At 43.1% G+C, this 23,290-nt stretch overlaps 2 protein-coding genes across 2 annotated transcripts in view; one reads left to right on the top strand and one right to left on the bottom strand.

The window, feature by feature from the left end:
- Positions 1-23,290, bottom strand: part of LOC141439356 (uncharacterized) — a 1,011,003-nt gene that overhangs the window by 897,444 nt on the left and 90,269 nt on the right.
- LOC141439340 (uncharacterized) lies at positions 3,412-8,894 on the top strand. The gene is made up of 4 exons (XM_074103629.1): positions 3,412-3,508; positions 4,011-4,067; positions 7,819-7,952; positions 8,681-8,894. Exons 1-4 carry the CDS (start codon positions 3,479-3,481, stop codon positions 8,892-8,894), a joined length of 435 nt encoding a protein of 144 aa, XP_073959730.1. The 5' UTR covers positions 3,412-3,478.

Genomic DNA, 23,290 nt, shown 5'->3' with positions numbered 1-23,290 from the left:
CCTTGTGGTCACTTGGCGTAATGGAATGCGTGAAATGCTTTCACGCCTCCTGTAATGTGTGGTGTGCTGAACTCCCACGAACCTTATCGTAACTCAGTGAGGTGCCTGCAAGCCGCACCGCACGAGCCGCCGGCAGTGCGCGGGCGCTCCGCCGCGGCGGTCCAGTTCGAGCAGCGCAGTATTCTGTTTCAGCGGATATTGTTTGCAACAGTCGTGTTTATTTGCCGCGGATCGTTTCCCCGTTCGATCACGTTAGTGCTCTCGATTAGAGCCTAAACGCGAGTCCTATATCAAGTGTTTTGACGCCGTCGCCTGTTGTTATTCGAGATGATTATGTGATGTGATTGTGGCGCAACTCCTGCCACATATTACAAAGTCAGCATTCAGCTAACCACGTGGGGCTCGCGGCCAACGGTCGCCAATACCAACGCGCCCCGACTCCCGCCTGGTTAGCCTCACCTATTGAAATACTACGTACGGTTAAGTGTAGTAATAAATAACTACCAACCTACGGCGTCCCACATTCATTCAGTGCTCCCACTTTCATAACCCAATAACCACTCATATTATATTGGGTTAAATGATGTTTTGCAGTAACATGGCCTCACAAACCATTTCTAGTGATCTTCAAAGAAAATTGCAAACTCGCATTTGCAAGATTATGGAAACCTAATCAAAAAGGAAAGTCGTATAATTTTTTTCTGAAAAATTGGGCTGTTCTTGGTAGGCAAAAACGGAATGCTTATTGGATGACTTTGTTGTCCGTCTATCTGTCCGTCAGTCAAGACCCTTTTTTCCTTCCCAAGAGATTGCATACTTTTCGTTTCGTTACTTTTTAGCCCCCGACCCAAAAAGGGGTGTTATAAGTTTGACCGCTATGTATGTTTGTGTATGTGTCTACTTATCTGTGGCACCGTAGCTCTTAAACGGGTGATCCAATTTGAATGCGGTTTTTTTATTTGAAAGCAGGTTTTCTAGCGATGCTTCTTAGACATTTATCAAAATCAGTTCAGCCATTTTTAGGTGACATTGTCGGGGGTTTTCCAACTTTTGTTGGTTAGGTTATGCAATGATCTGATTCTCTGGCAATTTTCTCACGAGCCGTTTTAAGACGGTGTCTTTTTTTCTGCGGGTTGAACATTTTCACGCCACGTCTATGATGTTTCATCTCATCACTATTACAGCTTTTGACAATAATGCACATGAGGCATTTAGACGTCACAAATGTTGCGAGCTTTGCTCATTGTGTTGGTCGGTCGGGTCTCGGGTGAAGGTGAAGTCGCCGCGGCATTTGCGACGACACGCCGCGGCGCGTCTCAAAGTTCAGCGCGGCACCGCGCCCTCTTTGAAGCTTTCTGACCTTCGGAGTTGAACCCTAAGGCCTCCTGTAGAACTGCAATCTTGCTAGAAATACTCCAAAGCGTCTAACCACAGAGTAATACCTGATTCAAATTAAATTAAACTAAGGTTTACATTGCTTAAAGCGTAATGGAAACCTTTACACGTTCAAAGTAGCTTTTGTTTGCGACTCCGTCTGTGAAGAATCCGTTGGTTGTTTCCCGCGGGAATGCAATTTTCCGGGATGAAAACTATCCCATATCCTTCCCAGGTTCTCAAACTATCTTTATGCCGTATTTCAATTAAATTTAATCGGTTACTTTCTCATTTATAATATTAGTGAGTAAAGATAAAAAGGATAACAGCAAACACATTTTCTAAACGAACATCTAATTGTTTATTTATACACGTCATCAAATCATGCGATAAAATTGAAAAACCACTATCACTCACTCTCGCTTTTATTACTGCCACATGCCACCGACAGTACGTGTACGATATCTAACGCAGCGGCGGTAACGTCACGTGTCACGTCACGTCACGTCAGGCGCGTCACGGGGCGGTGACGCGGCGCTATTCCGGGCGCCGTCGAACTTTTAAACTGTTGACATATTAGCGCCGCGGGCCGCGGGCCGGGACGCGGCGCCCGCCCTGCTGACGTGATTCCTTCCCGATGCCGCGCGGCGTGCGTTGACCTGCGCGCATTTAGACGCGTGGACGGGACACGGGACACTCCGCAGGCGCATGCCGACTGTAAGCACTAAAGTGTGCGACAAACACGGAACTGACATAACGTTACGACGTTTTACAACTTTATTCCTGTCTAGTAGGCTATTCAACCTATGCGTTTTTGGCATGCAATAGTTGAATCCCGCTTTTGGGGTTTGTTTTGCTGACATGTTGACAATTATGATCTCAAACCTTGGGGTCACTCCATAGGTCATTCTGGGGAGGCTAACTTTCCACCTCTGCCGAAAATTCCTTCAGAATTCCGAGTTCACTGCCTACATCTAAACCTCTTGCCAATGGTCTGGTGATATGGCTTTTTAATATTTGTGTTGTTCTTATACATACTTATACACCTGTGTGTGTATCAACACCTCATCTCAAGGTTAGGCTCAATATCTTACTCCACACTTGCGGCTAATGGTTGCATCCATCGTCGCACGCGCATTAGAGCAAGAGCGTCGTGTGCTGAAGCGTGCGTGCGACAGAGAGAGGTGCGGTTTGAGCTTTAGCTCTGCACCGACTGATGTACAAGCAAATCGCGCGAAGAGTGGGCTATTAGAGAAGTTTATTTCTGAGAAGCAATTGGTAACATGGCGCCACACAGACACAGAGGATGTCATTATTACAAAAACTTAAATAAAAAAAATGTTCCCATGATTTCATTTTTACTCAGAAAATTAAGAAGACTATACTTATACAATCGTCCCTAATACAAAAATAAAATAGGTATGTACCAAAAGCTAAACATTCCCAGGTCGAAACTTCAGTAAAACTCGCAAAAAGTTGATGCGCCAATATTGCGGAAGTTGCCTGCATCAACAACTTCTTATACCATAAACACCAATATTTAGAGCCATTGTCCAGTCATAACCGGCCGCATGCTTAGCACTTTAGCAACGCATAACCTGTCCTCTCCCAGAGGCACAAATTCCTTTGATCCTGTTATCCTGGGAGATGACAGATTAAGCGAAATTGTTTTTATGAATCAGGCCCTACGCAGTTGGTCGTGTGTCTTTACGACCGCTATGCCGCTTGCATTTGTTGACTCATTTATATATATATTTCACTTATTTACTATCGAGCTGTGTAATGTTGTGTTATCCCGCCGTATAAGGAAAGCGAGCGATCTATCCAAAATCCTGCCGCGTCGCGCGCGCGTCTATTTCTGCTCTATGAATATTCCTGTCCCATCTCTGTGTACACCCCGGCTCCGACTTGCCGCAACTCCAGCGCCGGCGCCGCGCCATCTTCGCTCTAAAATCATGAAATCTCGGTTGCAAATCGCGTGGAGGTGTCTTTTGTTCCCAGTTTGATATTATTACGTAGGGAATGAAACGTATTGGCTCGGTTAGTTCCTTGAGCATTTCCGCGAGTGCCGCGTGCGCCGAGCCGCAGCCGGCGCTGGACCGCGATGGACGTGAAAGAAGTGCGCTTCTCCTGGGTAACGTAAACGCGCCGAGATTTACGGACCCACTCAGTTATTAATAATTTTATAGCCGGCGGAGTTCGCCGCCGCTGAATATTGTATCAGTTTAAACATTGTGTTAATGAACGCGCGTGCAGGGTTTGTTTGCGGGGCGCTCCGACGGCGCCCAGGGACCTCGTTCACTTACCATAACACACGAATCGAAGGTCCACTAGGGTTGTGGATATCATCACTACACTTGCCCCTGAATCGTATCTCTGTTTACTTTATCTTTTTATCTGACAAAGCCGAGAGCCGGCGTCGCTTTGTTTTTCCATATCGTCGCGAATCTTTACGCGTGGAGGAACGCTTCTGGCTCCTATCAACAACAACTTCACATGTTGCTTTCTTCCTTTCATTTAGTTTTGGATTGTCAGTGTTTATCATTCCTGTACCAAAGTTTTCCAAATGTTCTGAATAAGAACTGCCTTTGGCAGGGTTGTGGTGAGTGTTATAACGTGCGTGTGTATGTGTGCAGGCGCGGTGTGAGGAGCTGTCGGCGGCGGCCGGCGCGCCCGCGCACGAGCTGCAGCAGGTAACAAACAACAACACACTTTTTCTTTGGACCACCGTGTAATGTGGGCTTCTGTCACAGGCTAGTAGGTGCTAATATCGTGACGCATTTGTCAACTATGACTTTTGAGTCACATTTGGGATTGGTTTATAACTAAATGCGCCAATCGCAGCAAGACGGTAGCGTCGAACGAACCATCTACGCCTGTCCCAAAACCCTCATAACAACTGCGACACCTAGATATAAAGTATGTACACATTCTGCGAATTGTGTTGTCTGCGACAACTTATAGAAGCGTGTGGAACAGTTTTAAGAAGAACAGAAATGGTATTGGGCGTATTTCCTCCCAGATTGAATGTTGTGGTCTGCAGGGCTACTACGAAACTCGAAACTCAAAGTTCGTATCGTACCGTCCCTCTCGCTCTCGTATTAAATAGTATAAGTGTCAGAGGGACCGCACGACACGAACTTCTAGTTTCGAGTTTCGTAGTAGCCCTGCTGTTCCTCCTCTCCTGCTCCGTGTGTACGAGTATTATACAAGTTTTATTTTGTGTATTTGTATAAATTTTAGCACAGTCGAGGTCAACGGTATTTTTATAAACACGAAGTGACAGCGACGAAGTAGTAAAGTGTAAACATGTTTTGATTCCGACTGGACAGTCATCTATATAGATATTGATTCGGCCAAAGTTACAAAATGATGTATGCACGACTTTAATGTTAAGTAAATAAAGCCGTGTATACATATTTTTATAACTTTGGGCGTATCGATCTCTTTGTAGTTGACTGTACATCTCGGTGCTCACCTGTGAAATGGGATTCTTTTGAACCACAGTTTCTACTGTAACCCACTTTTTGAGTGAGCAACTTCTATACATGCTGAGCTGCGAAAATAAATAAAATGATTGGGATGCGCCTCAATCTGTAGGTGTCTCGCACCCTTATGCCGGATCATATCTATTCTTCTTATTGTCAGCTCTGTGATACGTAATCTCAGTAATTGCACTATAAACCACATTGATTGCCGAGGTAGCAAGAGTACGTAGGGTGCGCTAACAGCGTATGATCCTTTGAAGAAATAAATTAACTCATTTCATTTCTAAACTAAATGCACTTTTTAATTAAAATATTCTGTTGGATGTTAATTTTAAACCGTTGATGGTGTCTCCACCGAAGTGGTAACGCTGAATGCAACTGCGGGTGTTACCAGGTGGGGGGGGGGGGTCGGCTAGACGGGCCCTCGAGCCCACTACACAAATAAACTCCGGTCGCACGCACAACTTACCCCTCGACAGAAGTCAATTTAAACTTTACTGAAACGTAAAAAGTTACGTTCCGTTCGAATGTCTTGCTTATTTGTGCTCCCCCTTGATATTACCTGCACTTGTTATTGGGAAAACTAATTCGAGAAAAAAGAACATATCGAACAGATTTAATATTCACAGAGTCAGGGTCGGAGTGAGCATGATTGAATTTATGTTGTGTCCATTTCACAAACATACAACACAGTAACTTGAAGGAGAAGCGTGCGAACGTAGTTCCTGTAGACATTGAGAAGCGCCATCATTCCTTTCTGCATCCTGACAAATGACGATCGTTCTCCCGCCTTAACCTTTTCAAATTTTAACTTGCTTCATAATTCGACAAATAAATCAAATAGTGTTAGCAGAGCTTGCAACTCTTATAACCATGTATGTAAATAACGACAGTAACCGCGAAGTAAGTTTTGCCCGCAAGTTCTGCCACGCGGCACGTCTGTCTAGATCTCGACGTCTGTCGCAGATGGAACAGGAATGCACAATATCTAGCCCTACGTGCCTCTGGGTTCGCAAAGCGACGGGCAGCTGTTAGCGGTGGATAAAGGTGCTGCTCACGTTCGGTCGCGTCAGCCAGTGGCGGGTCAGGCAGAGCGCACAGGCTACGGCAGAATCTTCAGAAACTTTTTAGTTGTACCAAGTGTCAGGACTTACTTCTGAACAACCGCTGACTATGAGTTTGTCTATAAAGTCTCGTTCAAAATAATGTCTCTGCTTAATTTGTAGCTTCCTTGAGTACACTTAAAGCAAATTTTTGTCTAACATTTTCAACGACTTAGATTGTTAGCTAGTTTTATTAATAAACGTGTAACTGCTGCGTTACGATCCGACGCAGGACACGGCGAGAATCGCCCTCTAGTGGCTTAGAACGTAAAATCGAGTGGCGTATCGTCGCCACTCGCTCCCGTCCTAGCCAATACTGTCCCCATACTACGAGTACAATGCAGATTTACGACCTGTTTCACCACTGTCTGACATTTCATCGTATTTTATCAAAAAAAATCAAAATCAAAATGTCTTTATTGCGGTTATGGGTAATAAAGTTGATAGACAGCAATACATAAAAAAGCGCCATATCCTGCCTGCTAGAGGCGTACAATATTCTTGCACACTACTTAAAATATAATAAGATAAAATATGTCAAATTTATATCACAGACATCTGTAATGCCGTCTCTGTTTGATCGAACAGAATAAACAGAGACAATATCACATAAATCAGCCATATAAAATACGATAAAGTTATTAGCGAGTGTTAAAACAGGTCCTTCATTTACGCCATAAGTACACAATCAATTATATTTATAACGATGTTAATACTTAAAGTTACAAATCTATAAAGGTTAAAAATGTTTTCTGTTGTCGCCACCCGTTTGTTTGTGACCATGTTTCTGGTTCGGCAACACGAGGACGATTTATTTCCGCTGCGCCGATAAATTCTATCCGATAACAAGAAGGCTCGCGTTACTAATTAATTAGTACCCGAGAATCCGATCACTCCCTTTTGGGGAAATATTCCCGGAACAACGTCACCAAACAAACCTTCCCACTTGAGCCGCTTTTCCACTGATTGTAGTCATACATATTTAAGTTAAATTAGCGTCCTAAATTCCCGAGTAGCTATCATAAATTATCACCTTGTTATTTATACACAGTAAAAACTTGAGAGTTTTACTTCAATTTTCTTGAAGGCTGAAGGTCTGAAGGTCATATCGGGTCGAGTATTCCAGGCAATAGTTCATTCCAGAGCAGCCCCCTGATCTGATTTTGTGATCAATTACATAATTGGAAACCAAATCAGCCAAACCAAATTCGTAAACTTTTATGTTACTACTTTACCGTTAATCACTGCGCATTCTTGCTGCATCATCGCCCTAATAAATAATAGTCATCGATCGTGAATGCGTACCAGAGCGGTCAATAAATATCGTGATATTTACTTATGTATCTTGAGCCGGATCACAGCACACCCTACACCGGCAATACGGATCGCGTCAGAACTGAAGCGTTCTTTGTACGAGGCAGACGTGATGGACCCTAGACGGAGGAAAATTAGAGCTTGTGTGGCGATAATTGTAGCCCTGTCTTTAAACAAACGAGTGATAAAAAGAAAGCGATGGATGAAGAATTGGCTACAAAAGAGAGAAAAGTATACACATCTGAATTTATTGGACCGATTTATTTGTCACCGACGTCCTCCATCGCTGCTGTCTCGCTGCGTACTGACGCGATAAATATTGACCCGCGACACTACACTCAAGATAAATATCACGATCCAGGTTCTGGGATCAGGTCACAAGGATTTCCAGAAATCCAGCGATAAATATTGTGATCCGTCGATACACTACCCTACACATCAATAAATATCGTAATCCGACAATATATTGACGGATCACAATATGGATTTGCGTGTAGCATTCGGCTGACGGTGATGTCGGTGTCGGTGGTGTGTATCAGACGCAGAGCGAGCTGGGCGCGCACCGCGAGTTCCTGTCGCAGAAGCTGGCGGCGCTCGCAAGTTCACGGCGCGCCTGGACGCTGCCGCCGCGCGCGCCGCCGCCGCAAGGGACGCTCCCGACAACCAGCACGCCGTGAGTCGCCGCACCTAAGCTTGCTTTAGTCTTAAGCTCCCACTCCTGGTGGTGCAGATATTTCAGTCGCGGTGAAACCTACTAATGTATTCTGTTGTTTATTGTACTTTTATAGTTTCAAATTTGCCCGTACTAACCGATTTAAATATGCCCATAGGAAAAGATAAAAAGTAGAATGTATCACTCGGCAGCAAAATATTATTTTCCTCCAAATTATGAAGCCCTCGCTGTGCTCAGGATTATACACTAAAAGCGGTCGCTCCGCTCAGGGATTTAAAGTAGAATTTTGCTCAATGAGGGCTATTCGTTTTTTGTCTCACTAGATGGCGCACTGTAGCGTGAGGTTTTTAAGTATGGCTTTCAAAGTCTGTTTTACGGGCGTGAAACAAAGTTTAGATTAAAATCATATTTAATACACCTTAAACCGTACCATAAAAATATCGAGCATGCCACAGTGTTGCATAGTCCCCGTTTTGTTCGGAAAAAGGGAGGACAAAGGTTTCCGAAGACAAAACTGTCTAAAACACAGACATTCATTGCCCCGGAACGCATATTTGCTATAATTAATTTCAGATATTGCAAAATATTCACAAATTTATTCTAATTATAAACCCCGCGTAGCTCACCAAAAACTATGAGATTTGACATTTCGGAGACCTCACGCTACACTAGCGCCTCTAGCGGCGAATTCACACGCGATAGCCCCCATTGTATTATTGTTTGTGCAGGAGAGCGTGGAGTCCTTGGAGCCGGAGGTGCGCGAGGTGCTGGAGAACTTCAACAACCTGGAGCGCGAGTGCTCGGCCGCGCGCCAGCCCGTGGCGCCCGCGCTGCGGGACCGCGCCGCCGCCTGCGCGCCGACTGGGCCGCGCTGAGGACGGCCCCCCCGCCCGCCCCCGGCCACCCGCGCAAGGGCTCCGGCGACAGCCAGGCCAGCGGTGAGTCACGTGGCGTCACCTGATTGAGAGCTTGTGGGAAATAATTGCTAAATAAACAAATATAGAGACGCTTCAGAAGTCGTGAATGAACTCCGCTTCTGGTGCGTCAGGTTCAAACGAGCTGCTAGCGAATGTCTGGAACTCTAGAAAGAATGCGATATTTGACAATTACTGAAAAATAAAAAAAATTGAAGCAAAATATAAATTTTGTTAAAAATTGAATTGAAAGTGTTTTTTTAAATCTATATAGCTGCCTCTTTAACACTTTTTTCTACGCTGTGTTTCTTTCTCGGTCCAATCTTGAATTCCAAACCCATTTTCAACTGAATTAAACTTTTTTTTTTCATTCGATGTAAAGTTTTGACTTAAAAAATAAATGAAAAATAGAGTCAAACACCGCATTAAATGACAGAAAGAATCGAGTCTGGACGTTCGCTGCGGCCTCGCGCTGTACATAAACTGTGGCGTCTGTAATACGTGTGGTTTGGGCAATAAAGGCTGGGACACTAACTGCTTGTTTCATTCACTAACTTAGGTCTATTCCGGAACGCTCTGGCCGTTGATACGTCGTACAATAATCAAGCCGGTATCAACTCTCAGAGGATCCTTAACATCTGGTTCTATTCTACCCATTAAGTATTTACCCATTAAGTATTTTGTGGCGTGAGATCGGCTTCAAGACACCTGTGACAGCAGTACTCGGTAGCACTAACACGCTGTTGGCTGCTGGCGGCAGCCGCGGCCGGTGCATGCTGCATGCTGCATGCTGGCGCCCGCCTTGACAAACAAAACACTAACAAACGCCGCAGCAGACGCATTACTCAGCGGGGCGGCCGCGGCTCCTGTCTTATTCATATCCCTCTTGTTGCCATTTCCCGTGGCGGCAATAAAAACAAAACTGCCATCTATAATGCTCCTGCCGTACCGTACTCAAAGATAATAATTTACAGAGGAAAATAAGCAAAGCTGCATATTTAGTTTAATTTAATGTTTGTAAAAATACACAAGACGTCCCAAAGCACTCGTTCGTTCAATGCGAATGCGACCTGTTACTCAGCTTCAACATCTTCGCGATACAAATAAACACTCATAATGTTATGTTCGAGGAGCGCCGAGCCGCGACGAGTTCCCGTGTCTCGTCAGTTGTTTCACAAGAGTTCGCGCTTCCGGCCCGCGGGATAATTCCCTCAAAGCATTCCTAGCGCCGGTATTAGGCCGGAATCCGGCGCCGGAATCTCTGCTTTGCCTCGAATTTACAATATTTGTAGCGGTTGATGAGCGGCGACGCTCCCGTGCCCGGCAACAATGCGGCCCGGAGCGGGCGCGGCCGCCGCGCGCCGCTCGCCCAGAGACGGCTTACGAATGACGGGGACAAATGGTTATTGTGACTCATTCGAGTGTGCTTTTTCATTTTCGGATGATTCTTTAGGTCTACGGGGCAGGGATATTAATGTAGGTCGGTACATGGAAAGCTTGCTTTAGTGTTTATTTCGTTGTTTTCTTTGAATTTAAAGACAAGTTCGTAGTACGTAAATAGGCGGTACGCATCACAGTTACTTGTAAACCAGTCGGCATCTAGAGAGGAAGTGTATGAGGACGCCTCACACCCGGACTGTATTTCATGTAACCCTAGCTACTTACGTATCTTGCGGAATTCTGCTCTGTTGTTGGCAAAACTATTCGTGTCCCTTTTATTACCGCCGTTGATCATAACCGCTGCGTTTCCCGCCGCGCAGAAACTTAACTTCGCGCGTCCCTGTGGGGCGGGAGCAAGGTTGTATATGGCGTGCCAGAAATTCTGCTGCATTCCAGGATGCCACTCAAAAATGTACCCATTTATGGTAGGTTTCAATTTACGCGGGGCCTTTTGTTCGTCCTTGCGGTAGGATCGGGTTACCTGTTTCGTGTTATATAATACGGTTAGATTATCGTATCTACTCGGTATTCTGAGCAGAAACTGTTAGGGAGTGGAAACAATTAAATAATAGTTGGCATGATACGAGCATCAAAGTGTCACCGATCATTTGTCACGAGCCTATAAATTGTTTATAACGGTTAAAGGGGAAATGCTGTAGTTCGCATCGGTATCAGACGTAGGTCCTCTGTTGTCGTGTCGCGCGACATTCTCGCCGAGCATTCCAGCTATTCGTTTGTCTTCACTTTACCGAATAGTTTGCTCCGTTCAGCGTCTTAGCCGAGACAGCCCTTATTCTTCAGATTGATCGTAAACATCTGTGGGTAGTGGTGTGCGAGGAGCTCGTAGTTGGCACATGTATAAGGAGGGAATTGAATTGTTCATGTTCGATTTAAGTGCCTGCCAATCCTCAACAGCCGTGACTGGAATGAATGAGGCGGTGTCCCATGCTGCATTCGGCGCGCCGCACGGCGCCTCGACGAATTTTCGGGATTAAATTCTAGAAGCAGTTAATTAGTCGTGTTCTATGTAAACAATGCATTTTCTAATAAAGTCCGAACTGGCGCCCGGTTTGCGTATAGACAATGATGTAGATCTTTGCTCTGGCTTGAAAGTAAGATTTAAGTATTTATTCTATGGGTATCATTTGGAGCGGAAAATGCGAATGAAAAAAAACCTAGCCTACGCATCTGGCCCCAGTCTTCAAAGCAAATCCATACTATAATATTAAATGCGAAAGTTACTCTGTCTGTCTGTCTGTCTGTCTGTCTGTCTGTCTGTCTGTCTGTCTGTCTGTCTGTTACGCTTTACACGCCTAAACCGCTGACCGATTTTGATGAATTTGGTACAGAGATAAAATAGACCCTGGAAAGAACATAGGCTATCTTTATCGCGAAAAAGAGGCTTTAAGGGGTTGAAATAGGGGATGAAAGTTTTATATAGTGGAAGTTCGTCGCTGTCGAAGATAAAAGCATGAAACTTGCATTTAGGCACTTAATAAGAAATAATTCTATATTTGTTTGAGTTTTTTTGAAAATTCGAACCGGTGAGGGATGAAATAGGGGATGAAAGGACGCAAGGTCGTCATTATCGAATATAAATAGATGAATCTTTATTAAACTTGCCATTTCGGCACGTGAAAAGAGATAAATAGATATCTGTTCGCACGTTTTTTAAAATTCTTTCTGTGAGGGGGTGAAATAGGGGATGAAAGTTTATATGGAAGATCGTCATTGTCGAAGATAAATCGATGTTCTTTATGAAACTTGGCATTTGGGCACGTGATAAAGAGATAAATACATATTGTTCGCGCGTTTTTAAAAATTCTTCCTGTGAGGGGTGAAATAGGGGATGAAACTTTATATGGAAGATCGTCATTGTCGAAGATAAATCGATGGTTCTTTATGAAACTTGGCATTGGGCTACTTAGGTTATAAGAAATAAATAGATATTTGTTAAGCGTTTTTGAAATGTGTTACCTGCGAGGGGATGTTAGCAGAGGGATGGTGCAGTGTTAGCAGAGCCTTCTAAGCTCATAAGCAAATGTACGCAATGTGGGGTCATTTAGATGGCTTATTCACATCAGTCAGACATGAAAAAATGATTTTCAGATTTTTCTTTTTATTGTGCTATAAGAGCTACTTTATGCAAATTCCAAGTTTCTAGGACAGCCGGAAGTACCCCTAAACTTTTTCTGTTGAGGAAATTTGTATGGAAACACCTTTTTAACGACTGTAGCTTTTGATTGCCTTGACTTAGAAGTTGATTTTTTCACAGCTTTCGGGACTATTGAGCTGAGTTTAGGGTTTTACTTTCAACTCGATACCTACCTCCGCGCGTTTACGAGATAAAGGGTCTTGACAGACAGACGGACGGACGGACAGCAAAGTAATCCTACAAGGGTCCATTTTTTTTTTTAGGTACGGAAGCCCTAAAAAAAATTTGCTCTGGCGCTTTTCAAATTTCGACCTATTACTTGAAAATATGGGGATGAAAGTTCGGAATTCCAAACAAGTTACTACAATATTAATCGGAAATATGTGTAGCTATGCTTAGTAAAAATGCACTATAGAATTCCTTTTTGTGTTGGAAAGGGTAGAATACACGTCGTATTGCTAAAATATGACTACCCGCAAAATATTTATGTTTTACCAAAGACATCGGTAACGGATGTGTATGGAACAACAAAAAAAAATAGTTCATATTTTAGCATGTATTAAAATAGGTTATTTTTGATAAACCATAGAAGTTTCTATGTACTATTATTGGCAGAATAGTATTGCTATATAAATTAAATACTTGCCAAATTCTATTTCCACGCAGACGAAGTGCGGGCAAAAGCTAGTAAAAAATATTCGAAAGCCTACAATAGTAGCAACTTGTCAGAAGAACAAAGTAAGCGGCAGTTACGGGCGGGGCAGGGGCACCACTGCGGCGGCGCGGCCGCGTAACTTTACACGACTACGTCACTGAAGTGTAACAAAGATTTAGAAACTGAGTACTAGCTTCAGTAGCACATTGTTCTACTGAAATATTTCGAACTGTCGGCCGAAAACCCGATTTCAAACCACGCAACTTCTCTATTTACCCTCTCCTCGCTACTCGCACTTACAGCCTCCTTTCATTCGGAGGCGAGCTCTGAATACATTCATGAGCTAGCTTTTGGAGAGAAAACTTCAGCCATCAACTTTTGATGGAGCCTCATGAATCGAGTGCTCGCTGGTCCCGCCGCGCCCGCGCCGCGCGCCGCCGCGCCGCCCGCGCCGCGCTAATAACGCATGAGGTCGGCTGACTTACAACTTACGCTTTCCTCCCCTTTTATCGCGAAGTTGCCAGAGCACGAGGAGTACTTAAAGTTGAGAGCTTTAAAGTTGACGTTGGAATAAACATGTAATAAAGCTACGCTCGTCGGCGGGAGGCGCCCTGCCTGCTTCTTTGTACCGTAGTTTTGATGTAATCAAAAAATTAGACCGCATCCGCGTTCATAAACTTAAAAAGTATAGTTTTCTTTTTAATTATGGCTACTCACAAAAATCAGCAAACAAAAGTACCTACTCAATTAATTCCGTTCTCTTACGAAATTATACCTCTATTTAGGTACGTGTCTGAGTGAAATGCTATGCTATATTACATTCGAAATAGGTTGTAACTTTTGCTACCTAAGCAATTAGTAATAGGATAGTACAGTCGAGTTCATACTTGTGATCAAAAGTTTTATCAAAAATTTCTGAACATGACTCTATTGTCAACGGCGTAGAAGCGTGTTCAGATATTTTTGATCAAATTTTTGCTCACAACTGTACCTACTGATGCTGGTGTCCTTCCTTGAAGTGTCCGCGCGGGCTATGCCGCTAGTTCGCGCTTTTGCAGTCTGGTCTCGTTTTTGAAACTTATATTGTTTCTACACTCCACAAGTTTGGTGTCGGTTGTAAAACGATCTCGCTAGAGTTTTACGGCTCTAGTAGTACCTGAGGCTGGCTACCTTAACACGACCTAGACAGTTCTGTATTTATGAAAGTAGGTATATTACGAGTTTAGTTACAAGTTGGGCAGGTATAGGACGAGCTTCCATTGATGCGGGCTGAGCGCGAGCGGAGATACAAATGCTGGATGCAACTGCGGCTCCTAGAATTCATAAGTAATTACCAATTTTATTTTAATAGGCTACTTTTGGCTTTACTTTATGGGGGAGGCCTATGTCCAACAGTGGACGTCCTACGGCTTAGATGATGATGATAATAACCAGTGAGAAACACCTTTGGCACCATCTGCACTTTTCATCACATGAGATAGGCGTCAATCACGCGAGAGTTTTATGGGAAAAAGGTAGGTTAGTGATTGGTCGAATCGGAACGGAAAAGCACCCCTTAGATTTATTACTCGATCAACAGGCGTTATTCTAATTGTGTTAAATTATTTCTCTTCGTGATCCCTCGAACAGTTTACATGTTAATTACAATGGGTTTCCGAGCGGCGCGTGCCGCCGGGCGCGGCTGCGGCGTGCGGGCGTTTGTGTGAAATGCGTTAGCGTCGCGTCGGCGGCGTCAGCGAGGTCGCCGCAGGATGATCAAAACAAATATTGAAGTCTACACTATTTTTTAAGGCCGTGTGTTTCACAGCTATAGGTAACTGTCGACGTTACTCATTGACGTTTAATAATTTGATAATAACACAGGAGAAGTCGGCCTCGCGAGGAGTCCCGTCCCGTGGCGCATTCTAAAATGCTCCGCTAAAATGCTTTGATATTTAAACATATCACGTAGAATCTTGCATAAATTAATTAAAAAACTGGCCAAGAACGTGTAGGACACGCCCGAAATAGGGTTTCGTAGCCATTACGAAAAAATTAAGTAATATTTTTCTAAGGATTTCGTATTTTGTACGGAATAGGTATTCCAAGTTTAGGTATATTTTATACCTTAGGCTGCTATTTAGTCTTAAACTATTAATAATTCTCAAGAAAACTTAACCGTTATAGTTTTCCTTGTAAGTTTAATTTACGTACTACCATCCTGATTTGATTGATTTTATAATGAAAATTTGCACTTTAAAGTTGAATACTTTGCAAACAAATCACTGAATTGAAAAATCGTTTTAGCAACCCCCTAATAGTTTTATAAGACCTATCTAACGATACCCCACACTACAAGGTTGGATGAGAAAAAAAATCACCCCCACTTTACGTCTATGGAAGGTAGTCCAAAAATTTTGTTTTTTTAATTTTTTATTGTAGGTACCTACCATTTTGTCGGCATAGTTTACATATATACCTATTTGTGCAGAATTACATCTTTCTAGCATTGATAGTTCCTGAGCAAAGCCGCGGACGGACAGACAGACAGACAGACATGGCGAAACTATAAGGGTTCCGTTGTTGCCATTTTGGCTACGGAACCCTAAAAACACGTTTTTGAGAACAAAGCAGTTTTAAATTAAGAATTGCATATTAATTGATGGCGATTTAGAATTCCGCACACGAGCCGGGAGGAAAAATAATAATCGTGTTTATGACGAGCCCTCCCCCGCAGGCTGGAGGACATTGCCGCCACGGGCGCCGGTTGTCTCCATCAGGCTGCCGCATGTACCATGGTTTAATGAAACTGGTAATTTGCACGGCATTTGATAACCCACACCTACATATTTGCCGTAGTCGGAAGTTCATCGCGTAAAGTAGAGCCATTACGTAATGGTAGAGTGACGTTACGAGTGTAAAATATCATCAAATATATAAAATAAATATCATGGGACACTTGACACCCATTGACCTAGTCCCAAACTAAGCAAAGCTTGTACTATGCGTACTAGGCAACGGATAGACATACTTATATAGATAAATACATACTTAAATACATATTTTAAACATCCAAGACCCGAGAACAAACATTCATATTGTTCATACAAATATCTACCCCGGCCGGGAATCAAACCCGGGACCTCAAGCTTCGTAGTCAGGTTCTCTAACCACTTGGCCATCCGGTCGTCAAAACAAGACTTCATCAGCCTGTGTAGAGAAGACTAATTAATAAATAGGGTAGCTAAAATGTAACCAAGAGTAGGTACATTTGAAATGGAAATACTTGAGCATGTCAACAATTTCAAAAGCAAAATTTCACATTCCATTGTCATCAGCGTTCAACTGTTTCATGTCTCATGTAAGTCCGACACAGGATGCTGCCTAAATTTTACTATCCAATTTGCTGATTCTAAATCGAAACCCACCTCAGGGCTTTGTTCTGGCGGCTCGGTCCTGGAACGTATGCATGAGCCACTCCGGGACGGCGCCCGCAGGCGCATGAATATTCACCCGGCCACCGCTTGCTGTGGCCATCGCTTTACTCAAAATTCCTACAACAGAATAAAGGTGATTTTCCGAATCCCGTTTCCCTTATGAACAAATATGTAGACAAACAAACCTGGTCCTGCGCGAGGCGGCTCGCCCGACTGTGCCGGCATACCAGTTCTTCGTTTTCGCCAAAATTTGCTCAACTCCAGTCAGAAAGAAAATAAACAAACCCGTTAACATTTACGATACATCTTGCCATTAGAAGGCGGAATATCGATTGGCCTTTACGGCGCAGCGCCATACTCGTAGCAGTGAACGGCGGGAGCTCGTAAAATGAATTGGACGTTTCTGCCAATTGACAGTCGTCTCAATGGTCAACTGTATAAACCGAACGTAAACTTAATTACCCACGAAGTTAATGGTAGGTGCTAAAAGGTATTTCCTTTAAATATCAGGATGTGACGACCTTTGAAGCGTGAACGACTGAGGCTCCTTCGTTTCCGGTCAATGATTAATGTAGAGGCGTAAGTATTAGTTATTATTGACAACATTAGAAAGGATCGTTTAAAAAACCAGAACCATAATCAGCGATGAACAGTGATATGTTAGGTACCTGTACGTAACTAAGCCCTGTTTAATCGACACCAAATCGATTCGTCTAGGATTACCGCCGCGTGCCAGCAATAACGCTACGTAATTTGGGTGGCAGGTGGCATCTTGTATAACGGCTCCTGCGGATACCTTGCATGGGAGTGCATGACGTATTGAAAGCTGAAAGACATTTTAGAGCAGGCATTTGAGGCAGAATAAAAACTTGTACAATGCTTGTTAAAAAACACAGATTGGCTTAAGAGCATAAATAGTGGGGCTAAACCGACGCTGTAGATTGTTGGTCATGCACCTGGCTGATAAGAAGTACGTAAGTCACACCGGAATGAGCTGACTTTTTCAACTCTTTTAAATTAAATTCAAAAGTATCGAACTATCCTTCAGCTGGTCTGTGTTTGTGCTTATCATAAAAAAAATGTAAATATTTTCATGATGCCTTCTCCAAAATGTCGACCAGCTCTGGGAACATTTGTTTGTGGCTCGATTACTAACTGCCGAGTGTCGCGTAGTGTAGTGCTGGCGAATGGAGCAGCTTGGCTAAGCTATGTGCCGCATGCGACGGTTGCTGGTGCTGGTGGTGGGTGGGTTTATTTATTATTTTGGCTTATTTTAAGTTGCCATCCATTTTTGTTAACGATTTTCTGTTTTTCATTTCAGGTATGTATTTTTTACAAAACGAGCAGGTTTGGTTTTTAGTTAAGTTTCTTCCGTTACTTTACTTGGACAAATTTCACTGCATGATGTGAGTGCCTACCTATATACCTACTGAAGTATACTCTATATGACAGTTCCTCGTCAGAAAAAAAGAGACTGTTTGAAGACACACTACTGCCATTAAAGTTTAGGATTAAAGAAAATTCTTAGACGACTATACATAATCTTACCTGCAGGTGACGTAAGTTTCTTAGAAAATCATAATAATATGCTTAGTTTTGGTTTGATTCTGTTTCAAAGTTGACGTCGACGCCTTATTTATGACTGAATTTCGTCCTTTTTCTACAAATAAAAGCCTACATTTATTACAATCTCTACAAGTAGAGAAATATTTGAACTTCTCGAAGTCATTTACCAACAAATCTCTTCGGCACACCGTTGGACTCGCCATATAAAAGCAAATATTAGCCGATGGTGCTCGTCACCTGACATCGGGCGGGGTTAATACGGAAAGCGCCGGATATAGCCGGATAACCGGCGAGCTCCGGCGGACGAGGCCGAAGGCGGATAGTCACCTGCTAGTCGGGGTAATCGCGAACGCTTCATCACCGGCGCGCAATAACATGCAGGGACGTTTATGAACACGCTGTGTGCTTACAGGTAGCATCATTTTTAATTCGAGTGAGGCGAACTTCTTTGCGCGTAATCATTTTAAACACTTTACCTTAGCATTTAATTTAGTTGCTTATCCCGTCGACGATTATCCTCAGCGCGGAGTTAAGCAAATAATAAATAATGATAACTTAATATTATAATCACCTCTCGTCCGCGCGCCCTTTAAAAAGGGTTGCGGATGTAGTTCGTCGACCCATAAAAGGGTTATTCAAAGCTAATAAGGTACCTAACAGTACAAGTGCGAGGTCTCTAGTGGTCACATCAGTTACTTGTGTGACGTAATTTATGTCAGGTAGGCAAGGGGGGGGCGCGGGAACAATATCACGGTTTACGAGGATGAGGGTGGCGGAAATAAAGGAAGGTCATTATTGCAGGGGCTGATATCGAAATGTGACGAATGCGTTAGTTGAAGAATACACATGTTGTAGTTACTCGCAGCGTGATGTAAATTACGGACGGTTTTAACCTGGGTCATGTAATGGGGTCGCTTTTACAAGCTTTTATTTAATTTCAATTGTCCTGTGTCTGTATAACCAAGTTTGTTAGACCCACTTTCAGTTTTCGGAGTTACTTCATATTTGGTATGGATATAAATATTGTATGAAAATGCGCGTAGGTACAGTTAACAGAAAGTACCTACAGTTCGTAGAAAATCTTGTATTATACTTTATTTAACGAAAAATAGGTAGTTTTTTTTAACGTAACGTTTCTTGTGCTCTGCCTATACCCCATTCGGGAACACAGGCGTGTTGTATGTGTGTGTGTGTGTGTGTGGTTTTTTTTAACTTCCAAATGGTTCTGAATTATTATCGGAGAATAATTTCGAAATCGAACGCAAGCGAAGCCGCGGGTACTGACTAAAAGGAATAAATGCGTTCCCACGCGGGCCCAGTGCGGATTGGGAACTTCACACGCACCATTGAATTGCTTCGCAGGTTTGTGCAGGTTTCCTCACGATGTTTTCCTTCACCGCAAAGCTCGTGGTAAATTTAAACTGTAATTCCGCACATGAATTTCAAAAAACTCACGAGGTGCGAGCCGGCAATTGAACCCACGACCCTTGCTTGAGAGGCGATAGGTCAAACCACTAGGCCACCACGGCTTCTTAACCTTTAGGCCACTCGCAACACATCCTCGCACATCACTGGTGGAAACACAGCCTAAGATAGATAGCGAGGCGTTGACGAGCGCGTGCTCGTTAGCAGCAGCAGCAGCGCCCCCGGCCGGTTACTTGAGCACGTGCCACGCCCGCCTCTTCCCGCTCTGAGACCACGTGGCGCTGCCAGCGTCACTTTCGCTGTGCTAAGCCGTTGTTCTCCCGAAGGGTTCCCAGATCAAAAATTACAAGTATTGAGAAAAAGCCTGGTTTTCTCCAACTGACAATTTATCGCAATTAAAGATTCTTATTTAAAAAGTAATATAATTAAAAAAGTCGTAGTGTTTATAATTTTGTGGAGGATCTTTATTCTCGGGGTCATACTGACGCGTTGGCGCGCCACAGCATTTTTTTAATTAGTCTCGTTAATTAATGAACTAAGTAAAAAAATGTCCATATCAATGATTTTTTTCATCCGCAAAATAGCACCTGGCACAATAAAATTATTTTTCTCGTTGATTATACGAATGAATGCGGTGAAAATCAAATCAAACCAAAACAAAAAAGGTCTATCCCTAAAATAAGAAACAGTTGTTTCAGACAATTACTTACTTTAAGTACCTACCTATAAAAAACTATTAATTGTTCAGTGCTTTATTCATACAAAGATGTAAAAAATATACTCAATTTTATTGAAAATTACGAATAAGTAACCTGAGATTTTCAAAATCCGCCCGTAATTCAGAAAAGAGCCTGAAAAATCCTGAGATCTCACGAGAAATCTGAGATGTGATAACCCTACTCCCACGCAACACGACGCATTGGCGGGTGCAACACGAAACCAGGAGACCGACCAATCAGAAGGGTGGATTTCTGTAACTTGATTGAGTAATTTGATTACTGATTAACGTTAATATCCTTAAACTACACTAGTTGAACTTGCTGCTCGTTGCGTTAGTAAATATCAATTACGACAGCTGGCGAAGGGTTACATTTGTACAAAAAAGAATGTGCAAATGTGTTGAGTGTTTGTTGTTGTTGTGCAAATTTGAACAATACAACACACATTCAACATTTCGCAGGTGGTAGGACCTTGTGCAAGGTCCGCCCGGATTGCTACCACCATCTTGCTCGCTAATCCTGCCGTGAAGCAGCAGTGCTTGCACTGTTGTGTTTCGGCGTGGAGAGTAAGACAGCCGGTGAAATTACTGGCACTTGAGGTATCCCATCTTAGGCCTCTAGGTTGGCAACGCATCTGAAATACCCCTGGTGTTGCAGATGTTTATGGGCGGTGGTGATCTCTTACCATCAGGAGACCCACATGCTCGTTTGCCATCCAGTCGAATAAAATAAAATAAAAACCCATTCAACACAATGCAACTCAGTCATGATAAAGATTATTTGAAGACGACTTTCTTCTGAAGATAGTGCGGTAGTTCCGCCTTGCCGCCAGTGCACAGCTGCACATGAAGCGCGGGGGATCGTTGCGCCTGCGATCATTTTATAAATCATACCTAAATATAATGTTTGTCATATTATTGTTAGTCATCTTTTTTTTGCCGCTGAAACCGTACATTTTTCATAATTTTTCCTTTGGAACTGTATGGGTTATGCTAGGTTTGTTTTATAACATAAATGGTATCAGAGAAAAAAAGAATTATGTCAAACATTTTATTATGACTAACAATTTTCTACCACTCGATATAGAGCGGAGTTCGTAGTTGGCAAATGTAAAGACAGCTGCTCACTCTCACATCAAGTCTCCTGGATGGACGCCTTTACGACAGCCTTCGGAGATGGGTCCGTCCTATTCTAAAACTGGGCACGGCGCGGAGTAAATATTACTGACGGCCCTTTTTCAAGGCGGCTTGAAGCCATTAACACAAATTTATGCGATGTCATCAGCCAACCTTTTCTCGCTAAGGGTACGTCGTGTCGTAGCTTCCTCCAGTTCCTGTGGAGAGCCACCCTTAGCCAAACGAATCAGTTCATTAGGCGCGGGCGCGGCCAAACTCAACCCGCGAGGAAAGCCCGCGAACTTCGCTCCAATATTTATAGCGCGTCGCGCACGTACGCAATATTATTATAATGTTACGCAACTTGTTTTGACAGATTCAAAGTTTGCGGGGGATGTCGGGAACGTAATTTGTAAATCTCTCCTTTATTGCATTGGGAATGCGAATTGAATTCGTTATTTTTGTAATGAAACAAACTGAGATGAGACTTCTACACACGTTGTGCCGCGTAAAATAATGCCAACAATTTGTTTTTGTACCATAGTAAACAAACGAGTATACATGTCGCCTGATGGTAGCAGTTTCCACCGCCCATAGCACCCATAGCCACTCGCGAGTCCCTGGGAGTCACTGGTGTGTTGCCGACTAACTATGACTGTGCCTTTGTGAGATAGAGCTAGGGAATCTGCCTTGAAGGTTTCATTACGAGTATAATATTATGTCCCTTTACTTACGCATAGTTACCAACATAAATATCCCAGCTGTTGAGTGCTCATAATAAACATATGAACACAACCGTACGGAAATTATAAACCACTTTTACGACAAAAAAGTTAAATTCATTACATTAGAAAAGCTTTATTTTTCGACTCTACACAGATCCGAGATTCGTGGCGTTGCTTGCTTGATCTTCGTATCATCCAGTATGTTCATGTTCATGTGCAATTTAACACTTTGGTCAGTCTCTAGTTCACTCGTAGTTGTAAACAGTGTCGGTACCAATACGCTGCGCTGCACCTACCCGATCTACCCCCATTAGATCTCGACTTCGACGAGGTTAATGCCGCGACTTGACATGACACAAAGAGCGTCTCGAGTGCCGCAAGTTCTTAATTTTAACTTTCTGTAGTGCTTATTGTTGGTAGAGTAATGATCATTAGGTATTTACTGGCAGCCAGTCTGTTTAATCAATTAATGATGGTAACGAGTTGGAGAAGATAAGTTATAAACAACACCAATAATATTAGGTAGTTATCGTGTTAAGACGGAAGCATCATCAGAAAATCGTTACTATTCTTGTCTTGACCTGCGGCTTCGCTTGCGTCAATTATTAAGTTTGACAGTTAAATTAAAAAGTAGATTGTGGTCTTCATTTATGTCAACGTATAAATGATATCGAAATAAAAGGTAGTCTATTAAGGTAAACATACAAGTGCTCGTCTCGTCACAGGCCAAATAGTTGGCATCTTTTTTCTTATGTCATTTGCAATAGAGGTGACAGCAGGGTTTCTATTGGGCGTTAGAGTGTCGAGCACTCGGACCTTTACCTTACGTAATATTTACCAAGATCCAGCTATCTATGTACTATATCCGCTCAGCCTTTTTAGCGTAAACCAGTAACAAATATACACTCGCATAAACTTTCACATTTATAACATTAGTAGTATCATATTATTTTTTTAAAAAGTACGAGTAATTAAGGAATAATTCTGCGCATAAAATTTATCTTTACCTCAGCTGTACTGGCAATGGCCGCCGGCTGCGACCGCCGACCGCCGATCGCCATCTGCCGCGTCGTTGTCGCGCGATAATGCGGTGCAGCGTTTCCGCGAAGTATTATTACGACACTTCATTATAATATAAAGCCAAATTGAATTGTGTAAGGACGTAATAGGTTTCCTGTGGGAGGGAGGCTCCCGTGCCGCCACGAGCG

Source organism: Choristoneura fumiferana, chromosome 20, assembly GCF_025370935.1.
Source record: "Choristoneura fumiferana chromosome 20, NRCan_CFum_1, whole genome shotgun sequence".
Classification (NCBI taxonomy): Eukaryota; Metazoa; Arthropoda; class Insecta; order Lepidoptera; family Tortricidae; genus Choristoneura; species Choristoneura fumiferana.
The sequence above is the reverse complement of the archived record's forward strand: the minus strand, read 5'-3'. Positions and strand labels throughout refer to the sequence as shown.